The 16,608-nt window shown below is 33.1% G+C and overlaps 2 protein-coding genes across 2 annotated transcripts; one reads left to right on the top strand and one right to left on the bottom strand.

Moving 5' to 3' along the window:
- Positions 1-4,560: 4,560 nt before the first annotated feature.
- Positions 4,561-9,394, bottom strand: LOC129304234 (alpha-soluble NSF attachment protein 2). The gene is made up of 9 exons (XM_054943927.1): positions 8,995-9,394; positions 8,337-8,386; positions 8,160-8,232; positions 7,451-7,530; positions 7,124-7,275; positions 5,931-6,090; positions 5,800-5,847; positions 5,456-5,536; positions 4,561-4,829 (listed from the first exon to the last, which is right to left on the bottom strand). Exons 1-9 carry the CDS (start codon positions 9,137-9,139, stop codon positions 4,749-4,751), a joined length of 870 nt encoding a protein of 289 aa, XP_054799902.1. The 5' UTR covers positions 9,140-9,394; the 3' UTR covers positions 4,561-4,748.
- A 4,539-nt stretch (positions 9,395-13,933) lies between these two features.
- Positions 13,934-16,110, top strand: LOC129303345 (amino acid transporter AVT6C). Its single transcript, XM_054942616.1, is given in 6 exon segments — positions 13,934-14,363; positions 14,673-14,822; positions 14,895-15,098; positions 15,205-15,673; positions 15,759-15,778; positions 15,781-16,110. Coding segments are annotated over 6 exon segments (1,308 nt in total). The 5' UTR covers positions 13,934-14,002; the 3' UTR covers positions 15,885-16,110.
- The last annotated feature ends 498 nt before the right edge of the window (positions 16,111-16,608 follow it).

Here is a 16,608-nt window from a genome sequence, read left to right as displayed (position 1 = left end):
TGGAAACCTTTCATTAAATAATTTGAATTCGTCATAGAATTTTTTAATAATTTAAAGATATTTTTTAACCAAGGCTTTGAGTGAATTCTTTTATCTTTTGGAGTGAATTTCTTTTTTTTGGGGGTGTTTAATAAAACCCCAGGAGAGGTTCGGCCGTTTAAGTACTTAAAAATAATAAAAAGATTTTAAAAGGTTATGACATAATTAAATAAATAAAACTAAAAATATAAAGTTGTCAACAATAATTTTAACATTAATATCACATCATTAAATGAGAATCTTATATATAAATATGGTATGAAAAGTAAATAAAACTATAATTAGCTAAAGAAAAAGAGAAAGAAGGAGAAGAAGAAAAAAAAGAGAATAATGTAATATGAGTATAATTGTATTTAAATATATCAAAATCATGGGCTTGTTATCCAAACATCTAAATTGTAAAATAATTATAAATGTTTATGTAAAAATTATTACGACATATGAATATTTATGTAAAAATAAAGATTTTTACAATATCATGACTAAGTATATTATCTTGTGATAGATTTTTATATATATCATTAATTTGGCAATATATGAAATTGAAATATAATGTGTCTTGTGAATGTTACAGTATATGCATATGATTCACCAAATGTTATATCAAAGCTCCGGTGTTGGCAATATTTTTATTCAAAAAATAGTTGGTTTAGGTGGTTAAAGAAAGATTTGATCTCATGATCCCGTATATAGCAATATATATATAAGCAGTAAATCAAATTTTCAACTACTTTCATGTCATAACATAATTGTGTTGTTAATTCCTTAATAACATTTGTTATTTTACTAATGTTACTTGTTAATCTAACATGAACAATTACAAATTAGGAGCTATAACATTACATGTATTTTACTTATTAAAAGTCCTAATGTATTATTGTTGATTACGAATAGATTATTGTTAAAACCTGAATGAATACTTGTTGATAAAAGATTAATACTTACAATTTAGCTCATTCCATTGGTTTTTCTCACTTGTTAAAACACACCTAGATTGCTATTAATTTCTAATGAATTTATTGTAAAAATCTAAATATATATATATATATATATATATTTGTTGATGAAAAACTAATACTTATATAATTAAACTCATCTTGTTCATTTTTCTAACTTATTAAAGTCCAAATAGACTATTGTTAATTTAGAATAAATTGTTGTTAAAACTTAAATAAATTCTTGTGATTAAAAGACTATCATGTACAATTATGCTTATCCTATCTGCTTTTCTTGCTTGTTAAAATTCAAATGAACTATTGTTAATTTAAAATGACTTGTTATTTATATATTTATTTTATTAAATTTGTGTTTTTTTAAATTGTTAAAGTTTAAAAGATAAAGATGTATTTTTATTTTTAAAATATTTAAAAAAAAAAGTGGAGAGACCTCCTCCCCAACAAAAACAGGGTCATGGGTCCCAAACGCAGATGACCGACCCACCGTTCAGGTGAGAACTCACATTCTCGGGAAGCTTTGTAGAAGAAAGGATAGGAGAACGAGTAAAGTGAAGAAGATTGAGCGAATCAAAGGAAGGACAAGCAACACGAGCAGCTTTTGGAATACAGATACATTCTAACTGGTAAAATTTCGGACTTCTTCCCATGCGCTGTTTTTGATGCAATCGGAGAATGTTTAGGAGCGAATCTATTCTCTATTGGGGAAAGGTCTCTGTGCCCTCCCGTGCGGGCTATGATTAGTTTCATAAAATGCACTTGCGATCCCGGAATTGGGTTTGAATTTGGAGTACGCAGCTACAGCCAGTTACTATGGTTATTGAACGCATACTTGTGTAGTGATAAGAAAGTAAAATTGAGAGCAAGAGTCATGGATTTTGCTGCCAGTTATATGCTTTCGGTTGTAGAGGTTGAGAGTTTTGTTGTTCGAGGGAAGATTTTGCATCATGGTTTGATTGCTAGGGTGAGGAATGGTTTCTCATTTTCATTTTGCTTAATAATGTTTCCCAATCAATGATTTTTTTATTTGTCATTTGGGAGATGAAAGGAATGTTGAATTTTAGGTGATCACGGTTGATTTTTACTAGTCTTGGAGTTCTATTCCTATTAAGAGCTTAAATTAAAGGTCTTCCTACTATGATACTTTGTTTCTTGCATGGAAATTGGTAAGGATTTTGTTGTCATTTCAATAGTGGCGTCTAGCTCCTTATGTAACTTGTCTGGTTTAAGCTCTTGCAAATATAGCTGGCTGTGCTTCGATTAATGTGGGAGCTTGGATCAGAGTTCTGTGGTAGAACTTGTAGTAATGCCCGTTTAATCCTGCTTTTAATATCCGTTCTGTGCCTGATCTCTGGATTGATATGATCGTGTTGTCTCTTTTGTATTAGTACAACTTAATCTTGGTTCCTACTTTCTAGTTTAAGTCTCTTGCCAAAAATCTTGATTAATATGATGTTGGCATGATGCTGCCTCTTTTGTTTAAGCACGAAATCAGTATGGGTTTCTAATATGAGTTTCGTGCCAAAACTCATGTGATGGAGCATATATTTGAGCTTTAAATTAGGTTCAAATGTTGTTTAAAATATGGTTGCTGTAACACTGATTAATTAATCATGATCTTGAATATTTTTGAGCTTAAATTGGGTCAAAATGGTGTCTGAAACATGCATGCCATCCCATCTTTAGATGGAATCAACCTTGGTTGTTTTAGCTTGCATTTTAGCATAAATATCGCATTAAAATGCCCTTGCTTGTTTCTCTAATATGGATGGGAGGCTATGATTTGGCATGAAAAGTTAGTCTTGTCATTGGTAAAGGCATGAATTCTAGAACAATGCTCTTTGATCTTACATACCATGCACTTTGAAAGAAATTGATTCTTAAATCCATGCTTTATTTGATTAAATATTAATCTTGAAATGATGTTTTTCTAACGAGATTATTATGTTCGTTATCAGGACAATTGGGGTGCTTTTGTCTCCTCAGATTAAGTATGAGCACCTCTTTGAGCCGCCTGCTTAGATCAGTAACACATCTCTCGGCCACCAATCATGCTCTTCACTGCACTAAAGCCCAACCGCTGGCTTGTTCTGCTCCTGCCTCAGTGACACGCTTCATCTGTTCTACAACTCAACACTTCCAATCACAACAGGACAATTCGGTTAAGGAGCAAGCAAAGGCTCTCCAAGAGAATCACACTACTGATGATACTCAAAGCCAAGAGGAAGAACAAGACAGTGGCAACAACAATGATGTCCATATGAATGAAGAAACCGGTGAGGTAGGTGGGCCCAAAGGACCTGAGCCAACCAGATATGGTGATTGGGAAAGAAATGGTCGGTGCTATGATTTTTGAGCTCCTTCAGTTATCTAATAAAATTCGTTCAGAGTCGGCTGTTTTGGGTTCTGGATTTCCTGTTGGTAATAGATAGTTTGGCATCTTTTTCTTCATTGCTCTGCTTTCGTGCGTCACTCTGCTAAATTTTATGCTAGTGAACTCGATCCATTATTGGAAATTCAACACTGTATGAAATTGAAGAAGTAGAATAAAAAGGTCAGGATTTGAGGGTGAAAAGGCAGTCTTAGTGGGAGTTCTTGTTCCATATGGTTTGTAATCTTCAAGGTTATATGACCGACTTAAACAAGAGTCGTATATTCTCAGTCCTCACAATCTCTTATGGCTATGCAGGTGAGGGGACAAGGAAGTCTGTTGGTGCTATAATTGCCTGCTATGTAAAAGTGAACGTCCTTCTTCAAATGCTAAAGCAAATCGATTTGAATCTTTATTTAGCGTTAGTAACATATGATGATATTAGAATTTCGGTAATACGATACCTCGTGCTTCTTTCTTTTATATCAAACCTCGTACCTCTTTTACGGTGACAAATGTTAAGGGGCGTGAACGTAAGGTGCGATGTAGAAAGCGGAAAACAGTGGTGGTTTGTCATATCTTCTGCCATATCATTTTTTTGATTTTTTGGTTTTTTTGTTTTTTGGGTGGTTGGCAGAAGGCTTGTATTTCTCAGAAGTTTTCCTCCCAAAAATGAAGGAACTTTTAAGAAAACATGTATTTTAAAGATTTCCTCAAAGGACGAGACATGATATTCATGTATTTTCTATACGTGAATCGTTGTCCTTATAAAATTAGCCACTTTTCTTTCTTTGGTGTTTTATCTTGTTATTCCAATATGAATATTAAATAGAGAAAATGTTTTAGTTTTAATTTTGTTTTATCTCCATTTTTTTCCACGTCGTTCCCTCCTCATAAAAACAAAGTATTAAACCATCTACGACTGCGTGGTACAGTCATTCAGAATGTTTTTTTCATTATGAAGGACGAACAATGTGTGGAAAGAAATTCCTAGCATGATTGCTATTGTGTTCATCATCGGGAACCTGGACCAAATATAATAGGAATAGCACTCATGCATTAGCCCGAGTTACAAACAAGTTGGGAGCTTAATTAATTCTACAGGTGAGGGTAACTGGGAAAAAACACATTAGCATCCCTTCTTCCAAGACTAGCATAAAGCAAAGGTTTGTAAGTCCAATAAAAGAGGATACAAAAAAACATAAAACTCGTGCTCATCATGACAAGCTCAATTCTTGAATTCAATCATACCACCACTTCAAATGAAATCCAAAAATAGAAGTACAATTTATGAGTAGACTCACAAGCAACTGCACATATAATATGCATATATGATAATACAATGCAACCCATCAAACATTCAACTCAAAGACAATAATATTCAATTAGGTGAGATCATCCTCCTCCAATTCTTTAGATTTCAGCTTTTCCTTCACCCTCAGAAGTAGTGTCGTCTTCCAAGAATCCTGCACAACATTCAAGCAATCAGGCAATGTTGACAAGCCAACAGTTGAGAATTCACAGAATAAGGACAAACGGTTAGTATTAAATATCAATATGTTGAGTCAATTGCAGTTCACGACGCATCTAAACCCGGAAAAGTATGACCACAAACAATGAGAAGCATAACATCCAGAAGCAATAACTGTTGAGTAATCAATATATCTATTTAAATTTACAAGAAATTGCACTCCAAAGCCACGAAAAAGGTGGCTCTCCTTAAGTTCCATGAAAAGCATGATACCCACAGTATAATATTATTTTAACTTCATGAACAGAAAAACAAATAATTAATTATCTTATCTTATCCCCCATAAAAAGAGAACCAAAAAACTACTCAAACCACCAGCTGAAATGTCCAACCAAATAAACATTTCACAATTGCAGTTCAAAATGAAAACTAGGGTCAGTTCTTTGGAACTGTGGGGATGCTGTCCTCGTGTAATATACAACCATTCTATTCTGTTTTAAGAAATTAACGCATAAATTCAAGCATTTAAAATAAAAAAGGTTGCTTTTCGTTTCAGCCTTTAAGTTAGAATGAACAGTACAATATTAAACTAATAGCAACTGTTTCTCATTTTATGCTTACCAGAGGGGTCATGCTGTCAAACTCTTTGACAACATCAGTAAACTTCCCAACATCTTCTTCATCAATTGAAGCAGCAATATCCTGCCACAAAGGGGGGAAACCTTTAATGTGAGTGTTTCATTTCAGTCACTTAGGTTTTGATCGTTCAACGTGATAATCAAAATGTTAATATAATAACCGTACAATTAAGAAAGGATAATTATATCACAGTAAAGCACAAAACATTAATAAAAATTAATAAAGATATTATAAAGATGAAGACAAGTCTTGAAGGTCCCCACATTCTAAACCAATTAAACTGGTCATGAAAAATCAATAGTGAAGAAGCTAACAAAGAGACCAACCGCTAAAAGTCTATATTCCCGTGTTCCTGAAAATGTGGGATCCAATTCCTGCAGAAACAAATACAAATCCAAAAAATGAGCGACAAATGAAATCCTGATCTCAAAATGTTAATTGTTCAAAAATCTTGGACCTGGTATCGCTCTAGTGCATTGGTGATGGCAACAACATCCCCTTTACAGAGTTGGCAAATGCCAGCATTAAGAAGATGCCCTTTAACTCCATACTTCAACAAATTATTGTTCAGAGACTGGCGAGCTATTTCTTCATAAATCTCTATTGCCTTCTGATATCTAATGAAATGAAATAGAACTAGTTAATATTCATGTTTACCAAACAAAAAACAGCCAAGATAACATTCTTTCCATGTTAGAAAAATGAGTCAATCTTTACATTAATCTATTAATTTTTGCCCTATGTGAGCATATCATCCACATTATGCAGGAAAATCTAACAACAAACATTAAGGAATCATATCTTTGGCCTAAAATATTTTCCCCCAATTGATTTGTTTCTAAACTTATAGAAATATCAAAATAAAAGCAATCATGAAACTGCTGCCACAACACAATATCATTATTTAAGAAGCAATGAAACTGACATGGATACATCACATGACAAGTTATATTGTGTTTGAAGTGCTGCGTCCGTATTGCACACATGGATACATCACATGACAAGATATATTGTGTTTGAAGTGCTGCATCTGTATTGCACACACGGATATATCACATGACAAGATATATCGTGTTTGAAGTGCTGCATCTGTATTGCACACATGGATACATCACATGACAAGATATATTGTGTATGAAGTGCTGCATCTGTATTGCACACATACAGCCCCAGTTTGGAAGTACCCAAACCTCATAGATCATCATGCTTGTCAGTGTATGACCAATACCAAAAGCAGCAATGGAGCAATTCCACCCCCCCAGCACCCCCCCAGTTCCCAATGCAAGGTGTTCAGTACAGAGATATCATCCCAAAAACCAACAAATGAAAATTTCTGAATATGCAATTTAAAGCAGCCTGCAATCACCCAGTTCTACAGAATCTTCAATGGCCGTATTAAACAGTGATAGAGTTCAGTCAAGATTATATGCAAACAAATAAATTCCCACAGTAAAAAAAAAAAATAGTCACTTGATCAGATGTAAGTGAAAAAAGTAAAGAAAAATGCTAGGTGACACAAGGGAAGGACACAGAAAAATTGCAGACTAAAAACAAATACACATAAGAAGAAACATACACCATGGTGAAGAATTATAATACCAGCCTTCATAGTCCACGGAGGGGAAAAGGATAATATAACAGAAATCTTACTGTTCAAGCTGAGCAGCAAACTGAGCAACTTTTTGCTTGCACTGGTTTGCAGAAGTTGTCACTTCTTCATTTGCAAAAAAATCAGCTGCTTTTTCATAGTAAACGATAGCCTGCTCAATGTTCTGTTCAGACTCATGCAATTCGGCAATTTCCTGTATGTGTGAAAAATTAAACCCTAGTTAGGATATATTTAATTTTATAGTAACTCCTGTGTGTCATACCATCAATGTCTAGGAACAGGGTTATTGAAATGGAATACCAGGCACAAGAATATCTAAGAGAAGGATTCCATACTTTAAAGCTGACAGACCGTGCAGCGATTAATACCTTAAAATATCTAGCAGCCATACTGAGTCTTCCAATTTCACAGAAAGCGTTCACTGCTTTGTCCAGGCAAGATACAGCCTCTGCATATGGAAAAGAACCAAAAAAAGAGCTCAATATACAAATTTCTGTCTTTTCCCACATATGCAATGGACAACACAATATCATTCTTCACTGCTTTAAAAAGCCAATATAGATAATCAATACAATAATGAATAAGGTTCAAAAAATGATGAGAAGACAGCCAATCAAAAGATAACTCATGGGCAGTCATCAAGAGAAACAGGCTGATTAAATCAAACTGACAACATCTTGCACATGGGGAAATTAACTTCATCACCTCACTAGAATAAATTTAGATAAAAGTATGTACCCATAACTTTGAGCTCAGTCCATTGAATAGGTGAAGTCGAGAATCTAATTTTAATTAATGGAAATGGGACATTCAAAGAGCAAGATAGCAGCAAATTTACTAAAAGTATTTCACAATGCATGAAGGCTGTAAATAGTTTATATGATTTCTATTGAAAGTTTACACCAGAAAGTAGCAAGTCTAAGGAGAATCGACCTCCATGGAAGAGGCATGAGCACCATTTAAAGTATAAATAAAAAATGAGTAAAATGATTCCCATGTGCTAGCAGCATTAAAACTGAGTAGCGTCATTATCACTCAGAAAAGAATACTAGTGTATGTATCCAATAGCATACATACCATTTATATTAGTCTTTTTATAGCAATGTGCAGCATCAACATAAGCTTGGGCTGCTTCATGCTTACTTTCCACCTATAAGCATAAAGACAACATTGCCATTATATGCTTATGAAAGAGAAGGGATGCAAAAGGGACATAGATGGATAGGCCATTCTAAAGGGGGGGAAACCATCTACCTTGATGTAACAATTTGCCAGCTTGATGTATGTCGAACCTGCTTTATCCCCTGAAATGCCACAAATAGAATGACGAACAAACTACAGAATAGTTTCAGATTTGACTATACGATTCATCACATTTACACATTAACTAAATCGGTTACCAAGGGGAAACTAATTGATCATAGAATTGGCAGGCTCAATTGACAGCAGGACTAATCAGTTGCAAATAGTAACCGCAGCTAATAGTGATCAAAATGTTTATAAAGTTCCGAAAATCAGTGGATGATCTCCCAAATCTTGAATGTAATTTAATCCTCCCATGACTTAATCGAGGTCAACCTTATCCGACAATTTATGATGTTATACAAACAATTAATCGATTAAGAAAATTGTTCATTCTTCGGGGGGAAAATCAGATAACAAGTTTGTAGTTTAATTGATACACCTATCCTGGACAAGCCATTTCTGCACTAGGTCCAAATCCAGAGCGGAAATCGGCCATTTGGCAGCAACAAGAGCAAAAGAAGCGAAGGTACTCTGATCGGTATTAAGTGTAAGACAAACAACGAAATGCAAGATGAGAAAAAGGAAAAAGGAAATTAATATACTCAAAAGTTACTCGGAAAACAAAGACAGAACGAAATAGAGATTAGAGATAGGGGAAGAAAATTACATGCTTTAGCGAGCTTGTAGGAATTGGCGGCTTTATCGAAGAGATCAGCAGCGTCCTCATATTTGGAGCCGAACAATCCCCAGCTATTAAGCTTTTTTTCTGCTTTCGCGTCGAATTCCTCAGCCCTTGCTAGCTGATCCGCCATTTCCCCGATTCCTTCTGGTCCTTCGAGAATTGATCAATGTCAGATGTTTGTAAGTTACAAAGAAAGATTGAGGGAGACAGCAGCGAGCAAGGAGAAAAGTATTTGTTTCCTTTTTCTTTTCTTTTTTTTTTGGATCAAGACTCAAAAGGAATGTTCAGGCCTAAAATAAAAGGAAAGATTTTTTCCCGAGCCCGACTGTTCCGATTGTTGCTTGTTTTCGCCGCAGGTGGAACCGGTCCGGGGAAAACGATGTCTTTGTCAATTTGGGCTTTAGGTTGGGGGAAAGAAAACGTTATGGAAGGCAAAGGGAATATTCTTTGGAAAAATAGAACGGAGATTAATTGGAAAATTTGATTTTCTTTTCGAGGGTAAAATATTAATTTTCTTTTGTAATAGAGGAAAATATTATTTATTTTTGGACAAAAATTACACTGAATGCTAATTATAAGAATATAGTAGACAGATATTACATATCTTGATTTTTTTGTAAGAACATATCCTGATTTTTACGTAATGCAAAAAAGATTTCTTTTCCTTGTATGTCAAACAGAGAGCCTATCTATGTAACATTTCTTCTTGACTCTGAGCTTTTGAAAACCACTTAACCCCTCATGCTACATGAAATCTGATCAATATTTGTTCTGAATTTTATATTGTATATTAAAAAGGAAAAATATGAGCCTGTTTGGTTATTATTTCACAAATAGTTTCTTATTTTCAAAAATAAAAAAATTATTTGGAGGAATGTTTTTAAATCTAATTGTTTTTAAAATTGTCATCATTTTTTTTAAAGACAAAAAATAGATATATCTTAAAGTTCTTTTCATTTTATTTTTCTTGTTTTCAAAATATATCACATTTAATTATTAAAAATTATAGTTATCTTAATAAATAATTACCATAAGTCACCATTTTTTTTTTGAATGATAACTTAAACATACTATTACTAATTAATCCAACTCATACGAATAAAATAAACAAAACAAAAAATATCATCTTTCATCATCCTTCATCTCTATTTAAAAAAAGATGACTAATGATTAAAGATATAAAAAGTATAATTTAAATTATGCAACCATTTCGCTAGGCTATCAGCAGTGTGGTTAGCCTCCTTATACATTAAGTTAGAGGAAATAACCCAATCCAATTGCAAGGATGTGACTTCATTGATAATATCTTAGTAGGGGTGTAAAACATCTAAACCTCTTGTAATGAGATTTAAAGCCTCAACAATATTAAGATAAACATCAATCATTTTATATCCACCTCTCCAACACAACCTAAGCACATGGATAAGACCAATTAATTTAGCAATAGTGGGGGTATATTATTCAATTTGCAGCTAAAACCCCACACCCATTCAATCTTATTGTTGTGAAGAACACCACTACATCCATTATAACCATTTGAAAGAAAAACCTACCTATATCAAGTCTAAAAAAATCATCTTTTTAGGATGAGACCATTTAGCCTAAATCATTTTAGCATTATTATGGAGAGTAAGGCTGCTTTGTAAATTTCTATCCTCACAAGCTCCGTAAAAACCACAAATAACATTTTGAGCACATACATCCTTTGAGTCATTATATAGGCACTTACACCTATCTTTTAAGATGATAATCATCACTATTGATTGATTTGTTAGTTTTAATTTTTTTTTTAAATTAACACAACCAAACAAATTTTCCTTTTGTTTTGTTTTGAAAAATATTTTTAAAAATTGTATTACAAAACAGTTTTTAAAAATAAAAAAATGACAATAGAAACTAAACAAGTCCTATATATATAAATTTTTACAGTTTTATGTAGTTTTAAATTAGATCCTTGCAATTTATTTTATTTTATTCAAGTCCTTATAGTTTGATCAATCATATATGTTTGTTAAAATTAATAACAAATTATTACATTTCACAAAACAAAAATATTCTAAGAGTTTAGAGAAAAGTTAATTTAATTATTTTAGCCAAAATTGAAAAAGGAAAATTTAATTTAATACACCATTTACATTTTTATGAAATTTTTATCAAAATTATATATATATCTATATATATATAACATATTTAAAAGACAACTAAATTATATAATTTTGTGTTATAAAAACTATGTAATTAATTCTAAAGTCATATAATTATTTAATAAAAATATAAAATTTCTTAATTTTATTTTTTTAAGGGAAGAATTTAACCTTTAAAGATTAAAAAATTTAACTAATCAAACTATAATGGCTCAATTAAAATAAAATAAATTATAAGAACTTAATTTAAAATTGAGTGAAACTATAATAACTGGTGAATATATTTTTTTCTATTAAAAATGTTGATGAAATTTTTTGTAAATATAAATCATTAAATTATAATTACAAATAATGATATCATGATTTATGCACATATTTTTTTTGCAAGTAAATCTATAAATTTTCACATAAATCTTCTTATAATAAAAAAATTTATTGATACACTTTAATAAATTTATACTTCCTCTGTTTAAAAATATAAAGTATTTTTTGAAAAATTAGATATTAAAAAATGTAAGGTATTTTTAGTCTTTTGAAGTGTAATTATTACCTATTTTTCAAAAATTTCACTATTGATAATAATTTTATATTTATTATAGAATATTTAATAGGAGTAAATATGAAAATATATAATTAATTTAAAATTAAATAATTACCTTATTAAAAAGTGAGATTTAATTAAAAATATTTTATGTTTTTTAATAAAAAAAGTATATTCGTGGCCGCTTGTGAAAAATGATAGCTTTAATGGGCTGCCAGACTCGATGAATCTAGGCTGAACGTCAGGCTCGCGAAACAAATGTAGGCTGAACGAAGGAAGGTAAAAAAAATTAAAAACAAAAAATCATATGGTGTGACTGTGAGCCCTGACCCTAAACTAAGGGCCTGACCAGAACCCAATTTATATATGTAGGTTCTTAATTAAATTAAAAAAAAATTATGTACAAATTCTATAGAACAAATTTATTCATAAATAATTATCATGAAATTTAAAAATTATTGTTAAGTTATTTTGGACCTGAGTGTAATTTGAATTAAAGTGCAAAAATAATATTACCTTTGTTAAAAATGCATTACATCAATAAAAGTAATTTACAATTATCATTTCTATGTTTTACAATTATAACTTCACAAATTTAATAGTTAAATAGATCATGCATTATAAATTTAATATCAATTGTATTATCATCTCATTGGTAATTTACAATTATTTTTATAGTATTTTACAACTATAATTTTAGATATTTAATAGTTAAACTGATCAGTGTTACTAGTAAAGTCTAATACTAGTTGTTTATAATTATTTTATTGATAATTTATAATTATCATTTTAATGTTTTATAATTATAATTTTACATATCTAATAGTTAAATCAGACATATATTACTAATAGAGTTTAATAATAAATTTATAATTATTTTATCAATAATTTATAATCATTACTTTAATATTGTACATTTTAACTTCATATATCTAAATATATAATAGATTCATTGATCATATATTACGAGTAAGGACAATATTATCTTTATACTATAATTTTAAATTATACTCGAGTCTTAATGACCAAACCGTAGTTCTTAAACTTCTTGAAATTTATTTTTAAATAAATTTGTTTTACAGGATTTATACATAATTTTACCTTCAAAGTGTGACTTGGATATAAATTGTGTGTGTGTGTGTAATTATATTACATGCTATGGCTGAGGATTGGGTAACGTGGCCCCGCCCCCGAATGATCAAATTTGGCCCCAACCACCAAACAACAGCACTGGAGTGGAATCTCTCTCTATTTTTTTTTATGCTTGTATCAAAAATCGCAAAGGTTCTGATTTAAAGTGATTTTTTCAAATTTTTTTATTTAAACTGATATCAAATCATAACAATTAAAAAATTTTAATCCAAAAAATGAAGAGAAAATAAAAGAAAAAGAGAATAAAGAGAAATCAGAGTTCCCTTAATTTCCCAGCACAAGAGACACCCACATCACTCTATCGGGCATTCTATTTAAAGTATCGTAATTTGTAAGTCTGTAGCACTGACACTAGAACAACCCACCAGAAAAAACAAATTTTGAATTTGCAGCTGTTAATAATATCTTTAATGCAAAAAACAACATCATCTACTTATCTAATTATATTCTCAGAACTTGATTAAGTTATAAATTTTCCTTGTACAATCATTTTTCAGGCCTGGAATAATTTAGATAAACGTGGAGTTCATAAATCATCCAAATACTTTGTTAATGCTTCATATCCAAAATATTACAGTTGAGAATGGGATCTCCCATTATTGATGTTAATTTTCAATTTAAAATAAATTTAGCAACGAAGATCATTTGCAGGGAGTCAGCGGCATGCAGGCAAGACCATAAACAAGCCTACCAACTGTAACACTAAAAACCGAGATTATCAGGTACAATGTCATATGACAAAAAAAAAAAATATAGTAATGATAATAATTTAGAGGCCATGAAAAACAAGATGAGAATGAAAACACTAAAGAGTTATCCACAGCCCAACAAGTTCCCCGTCAGACCAAAGAACGCGCTTCGGTCAATGAGATCCTTCACAATGACCCACTTCTCGTCCACATTCATTTTGGTGCTTTAGTTTCTCACTCTTGTTGTGATTGCCATTTTTGCACTTTCCTATCCCAACACTGCCCTACTCATATTTTCGCCTCACCAACTTTTACTATGTGCATTTTGGTAATTCAATACCCGCAATAATGAACATGCTTCAATTATTATTCATATTTTATATAACGAGTTGTTCGAGTGTTAATGGACTACAAGACGATGCCATTCTCCGCGCTGCTTCTCTTCACTTCATAAATTAGCCGTCCACATGTCGCCGGCCGCCGGGGTGCGCGTCCCTCTCTTGCCGGGAAGCAAAGCTGCAGTGAAGCCAGCCTCCGTCTCCGGCGCCGTCTTCAATGTGGCTACGAGTATAATTGGTGCCGGAATTATGTCCATTCCAGCGACGCTGAAGGTTTTGGGGGTAATCCCGGCCTTCGTGCTGATCCTGGTCATCGGTTTCCTTGCCGAAGTTTCAGTGGACTTCCTCATGAGGTTTACACATTCCGGCAGCACCACCACTTATGCCGGCGTGATGAGGGAGGCTTTCGGGCCGGCCGGAGCACTTGCAGCCCAAATTTGTGTAATGATCACAAACCTCGGGTGTTTAATTATGTACCTCATTATCATCGGTATGTGCGCTCTTTTCTGCCCGCTAGAGAACATGTCTAAGAACAAGACATAATATCTGATATTGAAGGAAAATACTTCTAACTTTTCAGTTTGAAAAACAGCAAAAAAGCTGATTGAGTTCTGTCTTGATGCTCTCAGTTTCAAAAGGGTGTCAGGGAGACCTTAGACGATTTGGCCGCAAAACATAAATCAGCCGTTTTTTTGTTTAAAAAAAAAGAGAGTTAATTTATGTTAATCCCATAATTATGTTACTGTCTCTAATTCTTAGCCCAGAAATGAATGGTGACCGATCTTGACAAACTGAACAGGGGATGTTCTCTGTGGAAATTCACCTGGTGGTGAGGTTCACCTGGGGATTCTGCAACAGTGGTTAGGAATTCACTGGTGGACTTCACGGGATTTTGCTCTGCTCGTGATAGTCTTCGTCATGCTTCCATTGGTCCTGTATCGCCGCGTGGGTCAGTATCATTCATTCGCAAGATACCTTCAACACTGGCTTAAAATTGAATGTTCTGTTGTTTAATTTTCAGAGTCCTTAAGGTTCAGTTCTGCAATATCAACTCTCCTAGCAGTGGCATTCGTTGGCATATGTTCAGGGATGGCAATCACTGCTTTGATCTCAGGAAAAACACATCCTCCGAAATTGTTCCCTGAATTAGACCACCGCACCTCCTTTTTTGATCTATTCACTGCCGTTCCAGTCATCGTCACTGCCTTCACCTTTCACTTCAATGGTACTTAATTAGCTAGCACTCTTCATGTTACTTAATTTTTTTCACTTTTCTTCAAAGAAAGCCTTGAATTTGAAAGTCTCTTTGCTGACAATTGGTTCACTTGCAGTACATCCAATTGGATTTGAACTTGCCAAGCCGTCCGATATGGCAGTGGCAGTTCGAATAGCATTAGTTCTGTGCGGTGCCATATATTTTGCAATAGGCCTATTTGGGTATCTTCTGTTTGGGGATTCAACGCAGTCAGACATACTCATCAACTTTGATCAGAATACTGCTGGGTCTGCAGCCGGTTCATTGCTCAACACTCTTGTCCGTTTAAGTTATGCTTTTCACATCATGTTGGTGTTCCCTCTCTTGAACTTTTCTCTGAGATCCAACGTAGACGAGCTTCTCTTCCCCAAGAGGCCTCTGCTTGCCACGGACAACAGAAGATTTGTGATCCTCACTCTGGTGCTTCTCGTCCTCAGCTACCTCATCGCCATTGCTCTCCCTGATATTTGGTACTTCTTTCAGTTCGTGGGATCAACCTCTGCAGTGTGCCTCGCCTTCATCTTTCCTGGTTCTCTTGCTCTTAGGTAAATAACATCTCACATTATCGTCACTGAGATAACATTTTTGAGTTTTTCCTATATTTTCTTTGATTTGTTTCCAAATCCACAGGGATGCTCATGGTGTATCAACGGGAAAGACAAAATCACAGCACTCATGATGATCATCCTGGCTGTGATTACAAGCGCGATCGCCATATCTACCAACATATGCAACTTTTTCGGTAGCAAGTCATAGAATTGTTTTTTTTTTTTTATCATCAGGGAAAGATCGAGAAGGCAAGCATGCCAATATGTCAAATTTGTAACTATGTAGTACCTTCGCATGGATTGGTGATGGTACATATCTTTGGCTTCTAGAGTTTTGGTATATAAAATGGACAATATGACGGTGTAGGATTGTCAAAGGTCAAGCGTGAATATACAAATGGATCCGGATATCCAGCCGATTGGCTGTAAGTAAATTCGTGGACATTTTTGTTTTTTGTTTTTGGGTAAAAGAGGACATTTTTGTCATTGTAAAAGCAATATTTAACTGTACTCTATAATTTGATACAGATGCGACGGCGAGCAAGCGTTGCATTTTTTTTTTTTTTTTTTTTTACACGGTGGATGATCCGCACTAGTATTGTATCATGGATACTATTTCACCAACTTTATGCAACATGTCACGTGCACGTGCTAAATTAATCAGGGTTTGCTATAAAAAAACGATAATAATGGAAGGCCCACGCTTGATTTTTTTTATAGTAATTTTAATGAACGAAAGCATGATACTGCAAGTAGTGATCATTCATAAAATAAAACTAGTTTTGCAAGTAGTAGGATGTGACTAAGTGAATTTAATTTTGACAAAAAAAAAAAGAAAACACAATAAATAAATTTAATACATATTGTATGACATATCAAGAAAAGACAAATGTGTCCCACGGCCACATGGGCTGTTAAGTGTTAACCACTAA

This window comes from Prosopis cineraria, unplaced genomic scaffold (genome assembly GCF_029017545.1).
Source record: "Prosopis cineraria cultivar Desert tree isolate PC_DT_omini unplaced genomic scaffold, ASM2901754v1 PC2, whole genome shotgun sequence".
Lineage (NCBI taxonomy): Eukaryota > Viridiplantae > Streptophyta > Magnoliopsida > Fabales > Fabaceae > Prosopis > Prosopis cineraria.
The sequence above is the reverse complement of the archived record's forward strand: the minus strand, read 5'-3'. Positions and strand labels throughout refer to the sequence as shown.